Source organism: Homalodisca vitripennis, chromosome 8, assembly GCF_021130785.1.
Source record: "Homalodisca vitripennis isolate AUS2020 chromosome 8, UT_GWSS_2.1, whole genome shotgun sequence".
NCBI lineage: Eukaryota > Metazoa > Arthropoda > Insecta > Hemiptera > Cicadellidae > Homalodisca > Homalodisca vitripennis.
Window position 1 is genome coordinate 97,174,968 of NC_060214.1, and position 22,301 is coordinate 97,197,268.

The 22,301-nt window shown below is 40.2% G+C and overlaps 1 protein-coding gene across 2 annotated transcripts in view; it reads left to right on the forward strand.

Moving 5' to 3' along the window:
- The window catches only part of LOC124367792, a 34,669-nt gene extending 12,726 nt beyond the window's left edge, over positions 1 to 21,943 (forward strand). Inside the window, exon 4 of one of the 2 annotated variants that reach the window (XM_046824907.1) lies at positions 21,661 to 21,943. In XM_046824907.1, coding sequence (XP_046680863.1) covers positions 21,661 to 21,743 — 83 coding nt within the window. In that variant the 3' untranslated portion in view covers positions 21,744 to 21,943. Of the gene's footprint in view, positions 1 to 1,221; positions 1,433 to 21,660 lie in introns of those variants that run through there. The other variant, XM_046824906.1, reaches the window with a different exon arrangement.
- Positions 21,944 to 22,301: the final 358 nt, after the last annotated feature.

The following is a 22,301-nucleotide window of genomic DNA, read 5'->3' on the forward strand; positions in this document are numbered from 1 at the left end:
GAACCCTTGGAAATAATTAAGAATGAAAATAACTTCAATACAGAATATAGCAGTAGGTAATCGAAAGATTGACAGCCTTATTGATTGCCAATTATGGTAAATCTTCGAACTCTTCACTTACTTGCGGAAATGTATTACTGGTACTGCCAGTTTTAGTGTAACATCTCTTCATTGAATATGGCTCTTTAGTTTGAAATTCAAAGTATTTCAAGACTTAAATTGTGTTAGCAGTTTTAGAGGTGATTTGAACAAGGAAATCTTGATGATAGTTTATAAAACTGGTCGCTTAAGCCTAAGAATTGTATAGTTTTGCACATCTAAAGAAGATGCCGACGCAGAACTGGTCTCAACTGTCCAGGGTTCAACACTCTTGGTTCATACCGGTGATATTCCAGTCAAAATTCACGGTGCTGTATTGTTTCTGAAAGTAATCAAATCATCATAAGTCGCTGAAGTGATCTATGCACCAAATTCTCTGCCATACATGAAGAATTAATTAAATGAAGTAATATCCTGATAGAAGGATTGTTTTCTTAAATATTGTTGGTCTTTTTTGCCTTCTTTATGATAAAGTTACCACTGGCACCCTATAATTCTCCAACGTATTCGAAGAAGACTGATGCAAAGAGACTGCGAAGAACCGATGATCAAATCTGCGCTAAGGACAAAGACTGATGCAAAGAGACTGTGAAGAACCGCTGATCGTCTGCGCTAAGGACACTAGGGGAAGTGAATGGTTTACGCACCAGAGGAACACATAAATGAATAGATGGAAGGCTTACAATATGGTACGGAAGGAGAATTGGGATACTCCAACTATGTGCATTTGTTTTCATTCATCTGTTTGGCAGTGAATATGAAAATGAAACAGCTGGTGATTGGTAGCGGGTATGACAACACCATCTTAGATGTCATTGGACTCTTTTGGTGCAGGCTACTCTAGTAAATACCGTGCAGATCATGGGTGTTAAAATATTTTACATTCATACTCTTTATTTCTTGGACACGTTATTATTTGTGTTGTTTAACTTCAAGAGCCATAAATGGGGCCATCCTCTATATTTTTTACAGTGATGGTCTAGATGAATTGACGTGGTAAATAACATTTAATGTAAAAAAAAACATTAAGATCAACCACCAACCGTTTGTAAATGCAGAAGGTAAGCGTAAATGAGTAATGAATAAATGTTTGATATACTCATCTTGAACCTTTTCCTCCAGTTTCAGATGACGACAGTAAGGTGTATCTGAAGAAACGAAGGCTCTCAAAAGATAGCCCGGTCTACAGCTTCACATTCCCGTGAGATGAGATCACAATGAAGTGCCAAACTATAATGCAAGGTTTGATCTACGCCGTTTCCTCAATTTAGATAGCAACACACTTGTATTGCGATAGCTGTTATAAAATTACAAACTAAGTTTTCAAATTTGGTCTGTAAAAAGGTGTTTTTTTTGTTTTGTAATTAATTGTGTCAGTATTTGTAAATATATAGTTATTTAAGTTAGTCTGAACTCTACTTTCTTCCTATTAAAATAATCCGGCGTTTAGTCAACGTTTTATTATTACTACTATTAGGATAAATTTAACAATTTCTCAATAAAATTAAACATTTCTGTTGCTTATTTGTGGCGATAAGGAGTTGGCTGTACTGGCAGTTATCTTGATTGTAATCTCGCAATGAAACGGATTAATCTAATTTACATATAATTTCATATGTTACACCATATGAGATTATCCACATATCAACATTCAGGTAAAAATGACTGGAATGTGGCTTACATAATATTAATCAAATATATGTGAAGTCTTTTTTCAAATTCGCAATCTTCTTTTAACCAAGTCCAAGTCCAAGTCGCTGTGACTGTGGGGGTGTGGATCCCCCACATTTTTCAAGGCCTCTGCCGGTTAGGCTTTTGCCTTGTGTCTCGAGGGTCAAAGCCCTAAGCCTAGTAGCTTTCGCTACCTGTCAGTGGGGTGAAGTGTCGTGGTGCAGTCGAAGTTGTAGTCGATGTCATCAGTCATCCATGGGAAGACGCAGTTGGGGGACCTCCTGGGCGCGAAGCTCACGGATGTGATCCCACTGCAGCTTTCCTCAAGGCTCGATGTCAGGCCTTCACGAAGCTCCTGATGGTAGGGACGTTGGACGAAGCCCTGACTACGGAGTTCCTCACGAACCAGGGCGACTCAGTGGCCCGCCGGAGACACACGCTCTGGACAGCGAGCAACTGCCTCCTTGCGGTCTTGCAGGTGAGGTGGTACCATGCTGGGGGCCGCATAAGTAAGCACTGGTCGTATCAGAGCCGTGTAGAGCAGGACCTTCGTCCTGGTCGGTAGCTTCGTGGAGTTGAGCAGGGGGCCGATGCTGCCGAGGCCCTTCCTCGCTTGACCACAGATCCTCTTGACGTGGGGTGTGAAGGTCAGCTTGGAGTCCAGGAGTACCCCCAGGTACTTGACTGACGTTTTTCCATGGTATGTCGTCGCCGTTGAGTGACAGGTGACGACCGTCCGCTTGCCTCCTTGTGAAGTTGATGGCTTCACACTTGTCAACGTTGACCTTGATCCGCCACTTGGTCAACCAGTGCTCAAGTAGATGCAGCCTGCCGTTGGATGTAGTGACTGGCCATCCTCAGGTTGGCAGAGTTCTCTGGTGAGCAGCGCGTCGTCGGCGTACAGAGACAGCTGCATTCTCGGAGCCACCGGGAAGTCGTTGGTGTACCACAGGTACAGGATCGGGCCAAGGACTGATCCCTGTGGCACACCAGATGTCACTGGGCGGGTCGTGGAAGTGGATCGGGCAACGCTGACGGAGAAGGTCCGGAGGTGGAGATTAGCTGCGGAGCAGCCTGAAAATCCTGCCAGGCAACGGAGAAGATGTCAGCTTGAAGAGCAGTCCCTCGTGCCACACCTTGTCGAAGACTTTGCTCACGTCTATCAGGACCGAAGTGGAGTGGTGCTTCCTTCCTACAGCTCCGGTGATGTTGTTCAGGGACTCTGCGAAGATGAAGGGTGGTGGAGTGGCCGGTGCGGAAGCTGAATTGGTCTGTCCTGATAGACGTGAAGAACTCCTCAGGGAATCTCGCCAAGACGATCTTCTCCAGAATCTTGGAGGAGCACAGGCAGGAGGGAGATCGGTCTGTGGTTCTCCGGGAAGAGAGGGTCCTTGCCGGGCTTGGGTATCATGATCACCTTGGCATCCTTCAGGTGGTCGGGAAGTGAGCCAGGCGTAGGCATGAGTTGAAGATGCAGGTGCTCGTGACGATCACCAAGCCGGCAGGTTCTTCAATGCTGGAGTTCCTAAGGAGTCCGGGCCAGGGGCTTCTTCGGGCGAAGGCGGCGAATGTGGTCTTGCACTTCAAGTGTTAGTTACAGTGGGCAGTGGGTCGTTTTCGTCTGGTTGGTAACCCTCCAGAAAGTTTTCGATCGTTTCGCACGTGTCCTCGTCGTAGACATCCGCGTGTGGGGAGAATTGGTCTTCCATGGTGTCGGCGAAGGCCTCCGCTCGATCTCCAGAGAAGTAGACAATGCCAAGATGTCCATGAAGTGGTCGGTTGGCCTTCTTCTCCCCTCGAAGTGCCCTGGAGATTTTCCAGATGCCGCCGACACCACCATCAGCTTGATGTTCCACGAAATCATCCCACGCTGCCCTGTGTTCCGCCAGGAGACGAGAGCACTTCTTGGCCTGGCTGTTGAAGGTCTGCTTGGCGTGGGGACATCGGCGACAGCTGATACTCCCTTCGCAGTCTGCGACGAAGGCGAATCTCCTCTCTCAAACTCCTCGGGTAGAGGTGGAGTGATGTCAGTCCGGGAGAGAGGGGATGACGAGGCCGTCATAGCTTCCTGGAGGGTGGAAGTCATTCGTGTACTTGTCGGTCTAGCTGGTCCGGTGATTCAGCAGGAGTTGGTGTGGTGGTCGATGTCTGTCAGCGAGGTGGTTTGCAAATTGGTGCCAGTTGATCCTTGGTGGGACGAGTAGGATATGATGACGCTCCGTCGTCCGGGAGGTCGAAGACAACTGGCACGTGGTCTGACGAGAGATCAGACACTGCAAACACCTCGATGTGTCCGTCCAGCGAGCCAGCTAGACCGATGTCCCAGTATGTCCGGGAGGTGCCGTCCATTGTGGTTGTAGTGCGTGGGCTCCTCAGGTGTCAGTAGTTGGATGTGGAGTCGGTTGTCCAGGAGACGGTGGAGACTTCTGCCGTTGGAGTTGATGTTCCGGCATCCCCAGTCTAGATGCTTTGCATTGAAGTCCCCAGCAACAAGTGGTAGGGGAACCAGGTCGCAGCAGGGCATCAAGGCAGCGAGTTTGCAGAGTGTTTCTAGGTGGATTGTAGACAGAGGCGATCTCCTGTTCGGCTCCGCTGTAGTGGATGGCAATCCGGGTGATCTCGGCTCCTGGGGCAGGGGACTGCTGCCAGGAGACGATGGGTCACTCGCCGATGCACCATGATCGCCGAGCCTCCGCCGGGTTGGTTGTTCTGCAGCTGCCTATCGGTGCGGTATACCTGGTAGTTGTGGATGCTGAAGCGATCTGTCGCCCTGAAGTGAGTCTCCTTAAGAAGAGCGACGTCCACATCCATTTCGGTTAGTAGCTGACCGAGTTCCAGCCGCTTGTTTGCAGCCCGTCGGCGTTCCAGCTGACAACTCTCAGCTTACCCATGTACGGTGGCGGACAACATGTCCATGAGGCGTGACATCAACGCCATTATGTTGGTCAGCTGGGAAAGAATCTGATTTAGTCCTACCTTGAGATCCTGAGGCAGGAGGGCAGCAGGCTGAGAAGTCGGCGTGATGTTTTGTGTGGGCGGCTGGGCTTGTAGTTCAGGGCTGGAAGCAGACTTAGGTGGCTCAGCACGAGGTCTCGGTGTGGGCCTGGATAGTGCTGGTCTGGCAGGTCTTGCAGGGGCTTGGAGTGTACTCGATTGTTGGGTTTCTCTAGTTGTTGAGAGGGCAGGGGGTTGGCGTGTCTTGGAGGTTGAGGTTCTTCGGAGTTGAGCGAGAACGAACTCCCCGATTTTCCGCCTTCCGAGCTGGGCAATGACGGCGACGTCTCACCACCTCGAAGTCGTCTTCCTCTCGGTTCTCAGTGGAGGGCTCAGCGGTGTCATCTACAGTGGCAGGAGGGGCAGGAGCAGGAGCTTCTCGAGGCTTAGGAGGCTCAATCCTGGAGGGTGCAGGCCTCCTGAAAACCTTCCTGGCAGCGGGCCAGCATTACGAGAGCTGCTTCTCGTTTTTGAAGGTGACACACCCGCGGGTAGTTTGCCGACGTGAGCCTCTCCGCAATTGCAGCATCTAGCCGGGAGTGAAGCTTCCTTCGGGCAGAGGCTGGACGGATGGACTATCACCATATCGTACGCAGCGGAGCTCACGGTGGCAGTGGCTGGAGCCATGTCCAAACCCCTGGCAGCGGTGACACTGGACTGGTTCATTAGGCCTGGTGTATTTCCTGACCTCCAGTCTGCAGAAGAACAGAGTCCGGGCAGTGTAGACATCAGTAGGAGGCTAGAGCCCATCGCCTCCACGGAGCGTTGATGAGCCACAGGATGGTCGGTTGACCACGCCTTGTCTTCAGGAGTTTGGCCTCCAATATGCCATAGCCATCTCCTTGGAAAGCCTCGACGACCTCTTCCGGCGATAGAGTGGCGGGAAGGCCTTTTATCACCACCTTGAGGAGGCGCTCGGTGGTCATGGCGAAAGTGTGAAACTTAAGCCCCTGTTCCTGTAAGTATCGCTGGAGTTGTCGGAAGTGGGCCATGGTGCTGGTCTTCAGCCTCAGTGTCCGTGCGGTGCAGATCGCCTCCAGGTCGCCCCCAACCAGCTGTTTGAGGGTAACAGCATGGCTGGCCCATCCTTTGGGGACGTCCAGAATGGTGGGAGGAATGTGGGGGCCCTCGCTCGACGTCCATGTCTTCGCCTGCGTTGGTGTCCGTCCGTCGGCTTTTCGGCGGAAGAGTCGGAGCAGGAGCCGCTTGTCGTTTCCGCAAACCCGCGGCGGGACGGCCTGAAGTTCCAGAGTTGGCCCCAGAAGTAGCTGGCTCCATCAGCTGGGCAAACTGGAGCAGAAGTCCCCGGTGGTGTTGGGTGGCCTTTGGAAAGGCATTTTTTAGGCTTTCCAACCGTCGTGGGTTCCCCTGGCACTTGGTGGCCGCACCCTGGCAGCTCTCGGGGGTAATCCCGACTTCACCCGGGCCCTGTTCTCCTGTCCCGGGTGGCACGGCGTTGCTGGGTCGAAATGTGGTCAGCAAGCCTTGGGTGGTCTCCAATGGGCCGTCGGAGGTCTCCATCAGGCCGTGGGAGGTCGCTGGGGCAGCAGGAGCCGCAATCCGAGCCTCTGGAAGACTTTCCGCAGTAAGTCCAAATGTAGCCTTTAAAAAGGCCTTTTGGGGCGCCAAAACCGGGACTCACTTTGGCAGCCGCCAGTGGCCCCGGAAGGCTTGATTCTTCATCAGGGGGTGCCGGAGCACTTCCCTCGATGCTCGCCATGAAGATCTGGAGTGGTCGATTTTTCGCTCTAGCAGAGGAGGAGATGTTGTCGGGTCCACGTCCAGAAGCAGAATATCTTTGTTCTTTTAACAAGTTTTAATCATTTTTTTAACATTAGCCTGCTACGTTTTATTCTATCCCCGAGAGTGCATATTAAAAAATGCAACAATACAGGGTGATTCATAAAAGGTGTGCAATATTTCAGGACTTGATACAGTTCAACAACACAAGGAAAAAACTCCATTGCACATGGGTCCGGAAACGTACCGTTTACTGTCTGTCTGTCTGTTTGTGTTTTTTTGGGAAAAAAATTACTACTCAAAAACCACTTAAGATACAGAATTCAAACTTAACAGTTATGTTAACCTAGTGTTGGTCCTTTTCAGTAAAAAAAAAATAAAACAAATACCTCATTGCATTTCAAAATGGCGGCCGTTCCAAATTTTCAAATTGTATTAGCTTTGAAACGGTTACTTTGAAAAACAAATTCACCAGGATAACTTTTTTTAGCGTATTTTATTACCAATTCAACAATTTTTGTTTCAAAAAGATTGAATAACAAATAACTGAGTTACAGCACCAAACGTAAAAACAGGTTAAATCCATGCATTGCCAAGTACATACAACAATGTAGTGGATTTTTACGAATAAACTTTTTAAGGTTCTTTATTAAAATAGTGAACAATATTATAACCTGAAATTTAATATTTATTTTTTTAATTTGTTTTAAGAGATAAATTTTAAAAAAAGTCTTAACCAATTGTGAATCCTGGTTTTTAAATCTTTAATAAAAATGTTAATAGCGCTACGTTATGGTTGGGTATAGGGTTTTCTTACATGGCAATTGTGTGAAACAGCGTAATTAATTCAATGTGTTTTGAAAAAATTTTATTGAACATGATATTTTTTATTAAGAAATCAATGATTAAATTACTGTAAAACTTTCATAATCGTTGCTCAAAGTGGCGTCCTTGTAACTCGTTGCAGATTCTGAAGCGTCGTAAGCACGATTCTCTCACCCCTTCAAAAAGGATTAACTGTCTTGAATAACTGCAGCAGCCTCAACAACTCTAGCTACTAGATCCATTTTATTCTGTATGGGAGTGGTATACACTAATTGCTTCATGTGTCCCCACAAGTAAAAAAATGGGTGTGAGGTCAGGTGTGACCGTGGAGGCCAAGGGACGGGACCTCCACGTCCAATCCAACGATCTACATACACTTCATTCAAATGTTGTCTAGCAATCAGGGAAAAGTGGGCCGGTGCTCCATCGTGTTGGAACCACATTCTTTGTCTAGTTTCAATAGGAACATTTTCTAACAGCTCAGTAAGATTTCCCTCAAAAAAAAAAAAACTTCATAAGTTCAGTCTGTTTGGTATAATGTGTGGCCCAATCAAATATGCGTCTACTATTCCAGCCCAGATATTGACAGACAATTTGTGCTGAAACTTACGTTGCACAATTTCATGAGGGTTCTCTCTTCAGCCCATAAATGGCTGTTTCGGCTATTAAATACGCCATCTCGAGTAAATGACGCTTCGTCAGTAAAGAGAACATACCTTAAAAAATCGGGTTCATCAACTAATTTGTGAAGGAACCAACGAGAGCAGTCTACCCTGAGAGGATAATCTGCAGGTTCTAAGGCTTGTACTTTCTGATGTCTGTAAGGGCACAAACGTTCTTCATTTAACACTTTCCACACAGAACTTTTGCATACATCCAAATTATGAGCAATAGCGCGAACGCTGGTGGAAGGGTTTTCTTCTACGAATAATAAAACCTCTTCTTCAAAATCAACAGTCCGTACGGATTTTACCCGTTCTACAACATTATTTTTCAAATGTCCAGTTTCCCTAAGACGAATATGAACGGCACTGAAGACGCCTATCTGGAAAAAGCTCTCTGTACAATCTGCTAGCTAATCTGGCATTGCCCCCAGCAAGTCCATACACAAAGTGAATATCAGCATACTCTTCAAAAGTAAAACGGTTCATATCGTACAAGAAACAAAGTAATAAAAGAAATTTAAATTAACAGGAAAAACTAACAGAATTACAAAGAAGAACAGAACATTCAAACAGTGACAATCACGTTTCAAAACATAGACTTGCTCAACAATGTCTTGATAGTTTGTTTATTAGTTTTTTCTTCATTTAAAACACCTGATTTGGTTTGCTGATTGTTGGTCAGCTGTTTTCATGTAATATTATGCTATTGTTTTTTAGCATTGTGAATAGTTTGTTTTCTTTTTTATTTGTGTGTGTGTAACACATTGATTACTGTAAAATGGAACAAAAATGATAGTAATATTTTTTAGGTTATAATAATTGTTCAGGTATTTTAATAAAGAACCTTAAAAAGTTTATTCGTAAAAATCCACTACATTGTTATAATGTACTTGCAATGCATGGATTTAACCTGTATTTTACGTTTGGTGCTGTAACCCAGTTATTTGTTATTCAATCTTTTTGAAACAAAAATTGTTGAATTGGTAATAAAATACGCTAAAAAAAGTTATCCTGGTGAATTTGTTTTCAAAGTAACCGTTTCAAAGCTAATACAATTTGAAAATTTGGAACGGCCGCCCATTTTGAAATGCAATGAGGTATTTGTTTTATTTTTTTTTTACTGAAAAGGACCAACACTAGGTTAACATAACTGTTAAGTTTGAATTCTGTATCTTAAGTGGTTTTTGAGTAGTAATTTTTTTTCCCAAAAAACACAAACAGACAGACAGACAGTAAAACGGTACGTTTCCGGACCCATGTGCAATGGAGTTTTTTCCTTGTGTTGTTGAACTGTATCAAGTCCTGAAATATTGCACACCTTTTATGAATCACCCTGTATAGCTCACTAATTATTTGCAGTTGGTAGTTTTCAAACTGTTCTATTAAAATTATAAATTAGAAATACATGCATGTCTTAAATTATATATTAAAGTTTTAAAATTATTTTAAATACCAAACAACACCTTCGTATATCATAGAAAGTAATGACTACAACGATGCACTAGATTTAGCAGAGAATAACACACTCTGGTGGACAAGGTCAGAACTAGGAACCACATTATATCGGCGGACCAACGGCAGATAACTAACGCATTTGCTGAAAGTTGCATTGTCATAGAACACCTTAGAGTTAGTAAAAAGTATAGGAAGTGAAAAAAACTATTACTTTTGTAGTTGCAAGCTAACAGTTAACTACTAGCATTCCTAAGAGCGGTTTTTACTCTCAGGGTCATAAAATGGACTATTGTGAAAGCTTTTATTCATAACGCTTGATTCCTTTAGAACACTCTGTTGTGTTTTTATACATATCCAGTGAAGATTTCAAACAATAATTTGCTCATAGTTATTCACCCTCTCAAAATTATTACATAATATCGTTTGATAGAAAATTACTCGTGCAGCTTAAAATAGGCTACATTTTAATTAACTTAAGTGTATATGACTGTGGATGAATAAAGGAATTGTATGGATACCAAGCTTGAATTTTAAATACAGAAATGGCATTTTTAATTGCTAAAAAAATATATTTTTGTGGTTGTGGGTCAGTAGGGGTGGTCATCGATTTAAACAGGCGCTGTGCGTTAAAAAGTACATATATACTAACATGAAGTTCAAACCTTTTTACTACATTTCAAACAATGTAAACGTTTAATTGGTCACATTGTACATTGCATTTAGATTTATAAATGCCATAATTGTTAACAATATTACTACATATAATATATACCCATCATTATTTAATACACTAACAATAAATATTGAACAATTAACTTGAAATCTAGTAACTAATGACAAATATAACTTCACACTATGTCCAAGAACTGCGAATTGATAAGAAGCATAAAGTATAAAATTAATCTGGATTATTTACATTAACATGTGTAAAAACTTACTCTCAGTCAAATGAAGAATATTGGGATTTATACGATGGTTAGCCTCGATAATTAAAAATGAATCGTATAGTCTAGAATTTATTGTACTAAAATAACATTTCATTTCTTTATTAAATTTGTTGCTATCATAAATGGAGCAGTGGCTGATGAAAAATTTTAAACTGTAGTAACGATTGAGCATTGTAACGTATATTGAATACTAAAGTGGAATCTCTGATTTGTTCTGTAAATTGGTGACATGAACATTGTTATTGGTATTTTACAAATCTTAGACCAAATTACAGATTATAACCTATATTATTGAGTTCGTTAGAATATTATTGATTAAGCTAAGAAGTCAGTTTCATAAAAATCTTAAGCAGAGAAACTCAAATTTGATAAAATACGTGTCAAAATGTACTTATACATAAATCTTAAATGATGAAACTGATTTGTTATATCTTGCCAAATACGACCGATTGATCTTATAGTTTATAAATATAATTTAATTTAACCATATTTATATGTTCTGAAATATCAGATCTTTTTCATAAAATATTGAAGATGACACACTCAAATGGTGCATTGAGGGATGTGTTAACTGTTAACAAATTAAAATAATTAAATTCATACTAATATTGGGCATTGGAATTCTGTTATGGCGCCTTCAATTAGTTGATGCAACAACATACCTAGATGGTACTATATTGCGTTTATGAGCGCCGTGCCAGTTTTCTTTGCTTGATGTATTTATAGTTTCTAGTATAATCCCATTCCAATTTTAGCCATAGTAGTTCCCAACTCTGTTATTTCCAAGCGTTTTCTGTGGTTCAGCCATTGAAATCGTTCCACTATAGTATATAATAATAGAATATTTACAGGTATAATGGTATACAATATATAACAGGGTTCTCCAAACTTTTTCGTTCGAGGGGCAAGTTAAAAGATTTTAGGAGGCAGACGGGCCTATCAATTTCACTTGTGTATTATTGAAAGACAGTTTGTTATTCAGGCATGCTAACTACCAGGAATTGAAGGTTCTCCAGTAACTAAGCCAATGTAGTAAGTAGGGCCTAAAGAGCATTATTAAACATCTTTATACAAAATACATTCATTTACTTACGAAAGTAAATTCATTTATTTTTAACAGTTATTAAAAAAAATTGTCAAATTTTTCTATTGATCCCCTGTTTTTTGTGTATATGAGAGGTTTGTACAACTGTTTTTGGCCAACAGTGCCACTCCATCTTGCCTCTAACTTTGACACCTTTATGACCTAAATAGATCTTCAATGTTCATTAAAGGGATGGATTTATTGCATTCGCAGTCATTTTATAAAAGTTGGTTCTCAGTTATAATATGTTAATCCAAAAACTGATACTAACTATTTCCAAACTGTTTTGTTCTCTTTAAGTTAAAGAGAACAAAACCAGAAGTGGGTTAATGGTGTATACTTACTAAATAAGCGTCACATGAACTAACGGTATATTTTACTTGATCCAATTTATTGATTATTTTGTGGCCGAAACGTGATATACAGAACCTATAAATTGCAATGCTGGTTAAAAATTTAAGCGTCTGAAATATTGAAAGCCTATCTATTCAGTAAACACTCAGATGGGAAAAGTGCTAGAGGATTGGGAAAGCCTGGGAAGTGGGACTTGCTGAAACAGGCGTTGTTGGTCAACTGCACTTCAAGGATAGCAGTTTACTTTCATCCATCATTATTTCCTCCGAAGCCAATACAATGCTTAGATCAGATTTTAGTGAATGTTACAGAATTGAAAGGCTTCGGTTTTGTAAGAACATTGCAATTCAATGGTGAAAGTCTACAAGAACAAAACGAGAAAACTAAGGTTGATTTTCTTCCGGAAGTACACACCTTTGAATGAAAATAATAGTTCTAAAACATTGCTGTACGCAGTGATTCGTCTCATTCTCAGATAAACGATTCTACGAAATCCCGCAGAGTTTGGTGTGCGTGCGAGCAAGTGAGCGCGGCGTGTAAGTGACTGCAACATCGGGTGTGCCCCGGAGTACAGGATTGACGTTATCAGATCAAGCTGTCTCCTGTAACGAACTATTATCTTGACATTCCACCCAGTATCTTGACCTGAGAGCACAGAAGTTATCTGGTGTTACGTGAACAGGAGGGAACATTTACAGTCTTGCTTTCCTAGAACTAAGCACTCCCTGTCTGATTAGTACCTCCAAGATATCAAATATTTATCTTAAAAATATTTGCAATCCCTTAAAATCCTTTACTCAATTACCAGTCGCCTTCTCGTATAAACGATACCTCTTGATAGATATGTACTAGATACTCCACTTGTCTACCCGTCTTTGCAGTAACTCTTGATCGATAGGCCATATAGACTTGAAACTTGGTATATAAGTTCCTCTTAATCCAAGAGAAGAGAATATTGATTTTGAGATAAAAAATGTAATCACTGTCCGTCCACTTGTCTACCCGTCTTTGCTGTAACTCTTGATAGAAAGGTCATAGAGGCTTGAAACTTTGTGTATAAGTTCCACTTAGTCCAAGAAAAAAGCCTATTGATTTTGAGGCAAAATGGTCCAATGACGGTTCGTCCACCTGTCTGCCCGTCTTTACAGTAACTCTTGATAGAAAGGTCATATAGACTTGAAACTTGGTGTACAAGTTCCATTTAGTCCTAGAAAAAGCCTATTAATTTTGAGGTAAAACGGTCAAATGACGAAGCGGTGGCAGTTATGGAAATTGTACTGAAGGTCTAGAGGAAAAAGTAACTAGAGGAAATCTATGGATGAACGCAAAGCCTTTCATGCTGACTCGAGGTTATCACAATCCACTGCAAATGAATATGTCTAACCTCAATTAGAATTTGGACTCATGCCCTCGATAATCTGATACGCCAACCTCGCAGCTCTCCGAATTTAGATTACTCCTAAGACTGGCTCGTTTGTTTATCTGGAATTCGTAAAACTTTCGCTTGATAGGTCAAAAGCTGCGTTGTGTGTTAACCCAACAAGTCAACGCCATATGGCCTGACGTTACGTTTATTCCCAAAAGAGTCGACAGAAAGATCTTATCAGCTTGTTGACACCCTTTTGAGGTTTTATGGTCTAGCTATACTGAGTGTCTCGACAGTTTTAAGGCATTGTCCTACTTTGTTTACTTTTCTGGAATATGGATGGCCTCGCTTACAGGAAACTCAAGTACCGTAAGGTGAACATAGAGGTGGAGAGCGAAGAAATATTGTGGTGACAAGTAAGTGGTTGTGAGAAGTATAAAAAAATTGGAAAGCCCTTCCTTTACACTCGAGAGAATTTTTTCATCGTTTTCAAAGTAGCGTTCTGTAACGTTTAGGTATAGTGTTATAGATCGTGTTCCTGTAGCTTAGTTGGGTTATACAATACACACTTGCACGAAATCACGCAATTAAAAATCTATTATTGATACTATTACTATACTGCGTGAAGGTTTGTGAAAATTTGCTTAGCTCGAAGTTTAAACGTGATGCGGAGCTACTGAAACACTCCCTGCAAAAAAATGTATCCCGATCCCGGATGGATATTTTTACTTAAAATATTTCACTTAAAAAACTTAAACTATTAAAAACAATTTTTAAACATTACCACCCAAAATGTTACGAAATCTCCATTCTATTTTGAAACGATTAGGTTAATCGTTAATCTATCTAGTTATTTCAGAATCCGCTGTAATCCGTAGGGTATCTTTTCATTTAAGTTTTATTTAGTGTCGTTACTTTAAAATTGAGTCGACGATAGATTGGAAAAGCTCTGAGCGCCACCTACTCTGCTTATATTTTATGTAATCAATCATTCGTTAATTCGCCTTAAATATGGCATCTGATGCTGTAAAATAAGTAAAAAATACATAAAAATTTCCTCTTTACCGCCACATTCATACACTTAACATAAGCAGGTAGAAGGTAAATTAAATCAAACTCCACGTGATATCGTCTATATATATATATAGCTAAAAATATCTGTTCACTGCACTAATAATGAATTTAACCGAATAAAAGTGCAAGGATAAACAATAGTTAAAGCTATACTTTGAAAACAAAGATGCGCTCTAAGATATCACCAAAGATAAGAGTGATAGTACTTGTTTAACCAATTTTAACTAAGATTTCATTGTCGGCCAGAGAGTAAATAAAAGGACTGTCTGGAAAGACTGTATCGGTGCCGCCCATCAATAAATCGCGTGTAGGAAACCGATTACGAAAAACCAACAATCCAAGTGAAATCACTTGGGACAAAGGTGATTGAATGAAAACTACACACGATAGGATGGGTGGGCGTCCCGACCCAGATAGTCCTTTCACCGAGTCATTTGTGAACCGTGGCGACCTTTCTGGGCACATTGTATCCAGTCTGGTCCGCGGGCAGTACACACATTTGTACCCGAGGGCAGGGATGCTAGAATCTGTGTCATTGTAAACATGTCATTGCCAAGCGACATTAACTGGAGTGCCGCAGGGCTCTGCACTGGCACCTCTGCTCTTTACACCGTGGATAATCCATTGAGCTTGTGTAAGCTGTTCTCCGTCTATGTCAAGGTTGAGCTAAGGCTTTTGATTGACCACCGAGAAATTAAACCCCAAAGGACTGATTGTCTTCCTGCATTGGTAAATTATTTTTTGACCTCGGCAATTCCATCAAGTTTGAAGGCAGCGAATTGAAAACAGTAGCTAGAAGTCCTTTCTAAAAGATAGCATACATCCTACAGTTTCTTTAATTCTGTTGTAGTTTTAATATACACTGGCCTCAGAAAAAATAGCGTGCGCTTATTAAATTATTATGTGATCATACTTCACGATCCACAGCATTTTTCATTAGACCATAAAAATGCCAGAATAAACAATAAAGCTATCGTAACGATTTGGAATGTTCTTAATATTTGGGAGTGCCGATGTCCAAGTGGTCTAAGACGTTGGACTTTGGGTCTGAGTTAGAGATAGCGCAGGTTCAAATCCTGTCTGTGGCCGTTGCACTTTTTATCTGTACCTTCGACCTTGTACTGTATCGACTCTCCCCCTTGTTCTGTTTGATAAGATCCTCGCACAGGCCAGTGGTCCATGAGGACGGATAGAATAAGGCTTAAAAAGGGATCGGCCTCTCCTTAAAAAAAAAAAGAAAAAACATTTTTTCTTATGTAGTATATGTATATTCTTAAGCACTAATACTTAATTCAGTTAATCCTTGCAAGTCTAGATTTAGTTTACAAAACATCATTATAATCAATTAATGACTCGTAATATAAAAATGAAAAATTTTCAAATTAAAAAATTATAATATAATGTATACACACCAGAATTAAATTATGAATACAATTTCGAAATAAAACACTGATTGTATAGTTAGTGCAGCAATGTTGCTTACTAACTCGAAAGTCTATAAAATAAATCTGCGAATTATGGAAAAGATCCTTTTAGACCAATACGTGCACCACTATGTTAGTGTGTAAAATGACAGCCAATGTAATGAAGTTAAATACATGCAAGTATAAAATTCGTATGTGAATGCTATGAACAACACTGTAATGATAAGTTGCGTTTAAAAAAGTAAAAAGTAACAGATTTTCATTTTATTTAATTTCTGTGCATAGAAAGGAGGAATTTGACCTCATCCAACTGTAAAGCTTACCACAGTAAATTAGAACCCCTCAAGTATCCTCAGTGTCATTAAACATTTTTGGGGAGTAAGTACCGATATAACTGTAATTTTATACGTAAATGTCCGCATAAGACACAAATAACTAGGTACAACCAGTAACGTCCGGTTAGTAGGCACGTTAGCGGGCAATGATACGTTTTTGCGCTGTGTTCTTTCATCAGGCATACAGGAAAATAAGTGACATTGCGCAGGTCAGTTTCGTTGCATTAGGTTGGTCAACCTGAAGTCATAATTGCGTCAGCTGACCGGACAATGATCATGTCGGTCGCCGGTCTATTATTCGTTAGTGGCAACATCAGACAGCACTGCGGTACCGGTCTGCGTCCACATGACAATTTATTTGGCAGTTTGACATACTTTGAGTTTTAATTTTGTAATTTTAAAGGGAAGTTGGGGTCTTTGTTCAGGGACTTTCAGTAGCTTCGCGTCACGTAGATGTCGAACAAAAAATCAATTGAATAAAACATTGTTATTTTATTAAGGGAGTACGTACGCTATACCATTAGTCACGTAACAGGCTCCACTGAAGCTGTACGCTAAAGTTTATCCACAGATGAAATCGTCTAGAGATCTGTTATTGTGCGGATGGTTAATCTACGTAAAGGCTCAGCCAAATCCCATAGAGAGATATGCATCTTCTTCAAACATGGCGTTGCATATCTAGAAATGACGTAACGTGCAAAACTCAAGTCACCAATTCGTTCTTGGAATATCCAGCGAAAAACAGACATGTAGGCAGACAGACAGACCGAAACGCATTTTGCCAGAATCCTTAGCAATCCTTGCAGAATCATGCTCACAACGTAGCCATCTTGGGAAGGTTGATTTAATATAAATATTGAGTTAAGCTCCAGTTCACCTTTCTCTCAATGCAGCATCTGGAATCTGATGCTGTTAGATATGACTTCTGGAATCTAGATCTCAATGAAGAAAATACAGATCCCTTATGTGTTTGTGCTACCTGGTGATGGGAGGATCGAATACAGAATCGAAGAGTAATCGAATTTCTCAAAATGAATTAGAATACTTTTGAAATCTGAATGAATTGAATTAAAACCCGCAGTATTCGTTAATTCGGACAAATACGTAGTGTTAAAACAATATTCAAGAGCTGTATTTGTATTTACACACAAGTATTCGTTGGGGGGTTATATATATATATATATATATATATATATATATATATATATAACAGAGTCCATTTACTCTGAAAATAATAGTTGAGAAAAGATTCATAATTTAGAGTAAACAATTAGAAATTTTTAAATTTTACAAAATGTATAGCTGTATAAATATTCAATTAATAAATACATTTGTAAACAATAAAGACAAATCGAATGCTTATTTAATATTTTTATCTAATAATATATCAGAGATCCTATAATACAAGTATTCGACTACAAGGGTGTTTTTGAATGCAGCGAATTCGATTCTTTTAAAGTATTCGATTCGTCCATCACTAGTGCTACTCATTATCAATACAGTTTAATATCAGTGGATGTATATCTTTCGAGATAAATTGGTTGGACGAAATAAGAACAAAGGATCAGGTAGAAGATAATTGCTGTGGTCTATGAGTGAGTGACCACCATGAAGGACCACCGGATATCCGCTTCACCAACCACAGTTCTTCCCCTCTTGCAATATTGCATTGTCCAAGACATTCGCGCCAACACAACCGTGACTACCCAGCTGATACAAGGTTATGTAACACGCGGCCACAAAATAAGTTCACGTTCAAGGAATTAACCACAACTAAATATTTCTTGTTTGTAGACATTTCCTTTGTTTTAATGACTGGTGGTTAGTGCCAAAGCAGACGTATAAAATACTGGCAAGTATTCGTGAGACGATTTAAATTACATCCGAAAATTAATGGTTGATAGTTTTAAAAATAGATATAACCGGAAATAAATAATTATAAGTTGTACGGTAGTTCATATTAATCACTTGAAACATTTGACTCGCGGTTGTGGAAAGAATACTTGTGTATAATCTCCTGAAGAAAAATCATCAAGGAAATCAGGTTTTGTGAAGTAAAAATTAAAGAGACAAGTTGAACCAATTGATGCCATGCGGGTAGTAAAACTTATGGGACTGATTTAAGCAGTCAAATGATGTTATGTCGGCTATAAGGTTTCTGTAGTAGACGCTGAGAACTAGATCATTGCACCCGAAAAATGCCTTTAATGAAAACTGTTAATTTTTAGGATGACTACTAATAACACCAATAAAAATGGTAAAAAACGAAATTTTCTTCAATACCATTCTTTTTTGTTCCCCTAGGACAAGAAGCTTATAAATTGCACTTAGTCCTGTAAGAACCTTTGCGCTGCTTCCGGAGTGACAGAAAGGTTAGGGAGTATTGGCCGCCTCCTATCCACGAGGAAGAATTAGGGCACTACATCTCAAAGTCATGTCTCCCCGGAAGAGGGACTTTCCTTCTTCATCTCCCAAAGTAGACTAGACCTATCGAATTGCCCATGAACCCCAGAATCTCGACATTTGCGGTTAGTGATGTGCCGCTCCTGGACATCCATGAGGTTGCCCAGATTTAAGTGACACATCGGTTTTTGCTGTGCCCAGTGGTGGGTTCAAACTGAAAGGTATAAACCAGCCAGAAATGGTCCTTGCTGGGTATCAGCAGTATCATAAAATACTAATCGTTACCCAAATGTCCAAGCTCCCAAAATACTTATATCATATTGTTTCAGACCTATACCGAGATCTCATTTATAATGGTAGATAAAAAAAGCATTTCTCTTACTACAAATTCTACTCCTTATCGACTTCCCAGAGGAACATTGAGAGCATAACGTTGCTGCAAAAGTAGTATATTGATAATCAACTGTCACTATATCAGCTGCGTAGATCTCTTTTCTTGTGTCAGCAACATACTCGTTCAGTAGAATAATGTTTTCCAAACTGCACCGTTACCATTTGTAGAGGCCAATGAATTGTTTTCTAAACTACAATAATTAGCACCAGTAATTGAAGTAATAAAAGACACAGCATGTTCTCTGCTAGAATTAACACGATAGTTATCATAACTAATAGGCGTTAATTAAACGATTTCGAAACAAAACTGTTGATTGAATTCGTTTTGTTCCATTTTTTGCCTTCATAAAAAAAGTGCAGCAGGATATCTCTTGTGAATGGAGTGGAACGGTGCATTCACCATGCATTCGTCTACCAATTATTATAGTTTCTTTATACACAGGGAGTATTTTTGCCATTTCTTGCGACAAAATAAAATTTCACAACGATCTTACCTTATTTTTTTTACCAAACTCAGGACTAAAAATCTTAATTTTCTAAATATTCTGGTTGCTATTTATTTAAAAGTTCTAAAAATGAATGGCATAAAACGGTTAGTATTTTCAGATATAGACTATTGTTGGAGTTAGTTTATAGTTACACTGTAACTCGCGAGAGTAACCTTATTAAACCAATTTGGAACTGAACTTATACCAACTAAACATGTTTTGTCAAAGTTAATTAACTAATTTTTCTCTCACATCTTTATCGTGACTGTCTAATCCCAACAAACTGCTTTAAAACGATTCAAACATGCTTGAATTGGGTTTAGACGTTTAAATCTGACTGTGATATAAATGTACATCGCTTAAACCGGTTATCCAGTTAGTTGCGGTTATAAAAATCCACTTCCGTGCTAATCTGGACGCAGGTATTTCAGAACACTCTAAAATTGATCTCTGCTTATCGTAAATACGGTTTGAATGAGGACTATGGATATTTCTCGAGGGTCTTATTCGAAACCATACATATTCGTCTGTGCCTGTATTAGATCAGTCTCCAATTCAGAAGTCTTAAAAATATAAAAAAATGTCATGCAAGAAGCCTGATCTTTGCAGGTAGAATGTAATTGACTTGCCTTCACTGCCACTCTCGGAGCCACTACCGCGTTCCTACCTACATATTGACGATTCTTCACGATTACCTGAGGCATAGGTACCTGTGAGTGTGGCGCCTGGAGAAACGGACCGGAATGTAATCACTGTAGGTGCAGCTCAGGGCTCAATCTAGAGACCTGATCCGTGGAATGCCGCTTACGGACGGATCCTTCGAATGGAAATGGCTGAAAGAAACGTCCTGGAAGATACGCAATGGACATTGCCGCAGATATTACAGGGAGGACTGTTGGAGAATCAAACAGGTTGCTCGATCTAGTCATTATGAGCTTTCAGATTTGCGATGGTGGGAATTGACAAAACCTATCGACGAAGAAGACATAAGTAATTCTTCTCACTGGACCAAGGAAGAACGCCGTGATCCAAGTTCTACTATAAAAGATATATATTAAGTGCACCGCGAAGAATCTTAACATAAAATTTTTAACGAAGATCAATTTTTGGGAAGAGCATTTCTGGTGATGGAGATTAGGTTGTGAGAATCACTACATCATTAAGCCGTTTAGTGAAACATTTTGGTGAACCAGTGATGAGCAAGATAGGTACGACAGATAGATAAGTACGGTGCTGCTGGAAGGCTGCATACAAAGGAGTTTGTCAGTGCTAAGGAGCGCTGCTCTTCGAATAGAGGCTTCTTACTGGTAAATATACCGGGCGTTTCAAACAGGACTTTTCAACTTTGAAAATTCATATAAAATTTATTAAACAAGGTACAGAGCTGGTTTTGGTGTTGTTTTAAAGGGAAACAGTTCAAGTTTTGACTCGCGTAGTCCGCTAGTGCCTAATCGCGCCGCACAAGGGCTAGTGACAGTTGCGTTAAGCATGGCTGCCTTCACTGGACTAGAGCGTGCTAGTTGTGTGTTTTGGTTTGAAGAATCGAAGTCTGCGAGAACAGTTCAGCGTAATTTTCGTACCAAGTACGCTAAAGATCCTCCTAGTAGGCCTACAATTTATGAGTGGCATAGTTGTTTTGTAGAAACAGGGTGCTCAGTGAAACATAAAAAAATCCTCAGGTCGTCCAAGCACATCTGACGAAGTCGTTGAGCAAGTGAGACAGTGTTTTGTAAATAGCCCTACAAAATCGATTCGTGATAGCCCTAAAGTGAACGTGCGCTAAGGACAAAAACTGATGCAAAGAGACTGTGAAGAACCGCTGATCGTCTGCGCTAAGGACACTAGGGGAAGTGAATGGTTTACGCACCAGAGGAATAGATAAATGAATAGATGGCAGGCTTCCAATATGGTACGGAAGGAGAATTGGGATACTCCAACTATGTGCATTTGTTTTCATTCATCTGTTTGGCAGTGAATATGAAAATGAAACAGCTGGTGATTGGTAGCGGGTATGGCAACACCGTCTTAGATGTCATTGGACTCTTTTGGTGCAGGCTACTCTAGTAAATACCGTGCTGATCATGGGTGTTAAAATATTTTACATTCATACTCTTTATTTCTTGGAAACGTTATTATTTGTGTTGTTTAACTTCAAGAGCCATAAATGGGGCCATCCTCTATATTTTTTACAGTGATGGTCTAGATGAATTGACGTGGTAAATAACATTTAATGTAAAAAAAAAACATTAAGATCAACCACCAACCGTTTGTAAATGCAGAAGGTAAGCGTAAATGAGTAATGAATAAATGTTTGATATACTCATCTTGAACCTTTTCCTCCAGTTTCAGATGACGACAGTAAGGTGTATCTGAAGAAACGAAGGCTCTCAAAAGATAGCCCGGTCTACAGCTTTACATTTCCCTGAGATAAGATCGCTATGAAGTGCCAAACCATAATGCAAAGATTGATCTACGCCGTTTCCTCAATTTAGATAGCAACACACTTGTATTGCGATAGCTGTTATAAAATTACAAACTAAGTTTTCAAATTTGGTCTGTAAAAAGATATTTTTGGTTTTGTAATTAATTGTGTCAGTATTTGTAAATATATAGTTATTTAAGTTAGTCTGAACTCTACTTTCTTCCTATTAAAATAATCCGGCGTTTAGTCAACGTGTATTATTACTACTATTAGGATAAATTTAACAATTTCTCAATAAAATTAAACATTTCTGTTGCTTATTTGTGGCGATAAGGAGTTGGCTGTACTGGCAGTTATCTTGATTGTATTCTCGCAATGAAACGGATTAATCTAATTTACATATAATTTCAATATGTTACACCATATGAGATTATCCACATATCAACATTCAGGTAAAAATGACTGGAATGTGGCTTACATAATATTATATCATACATATATGTGAAGTCTTCTTTCAAATTCGCAATCGTGTTTTAATGCTTTTTTTAAGATTAGCCTGCTA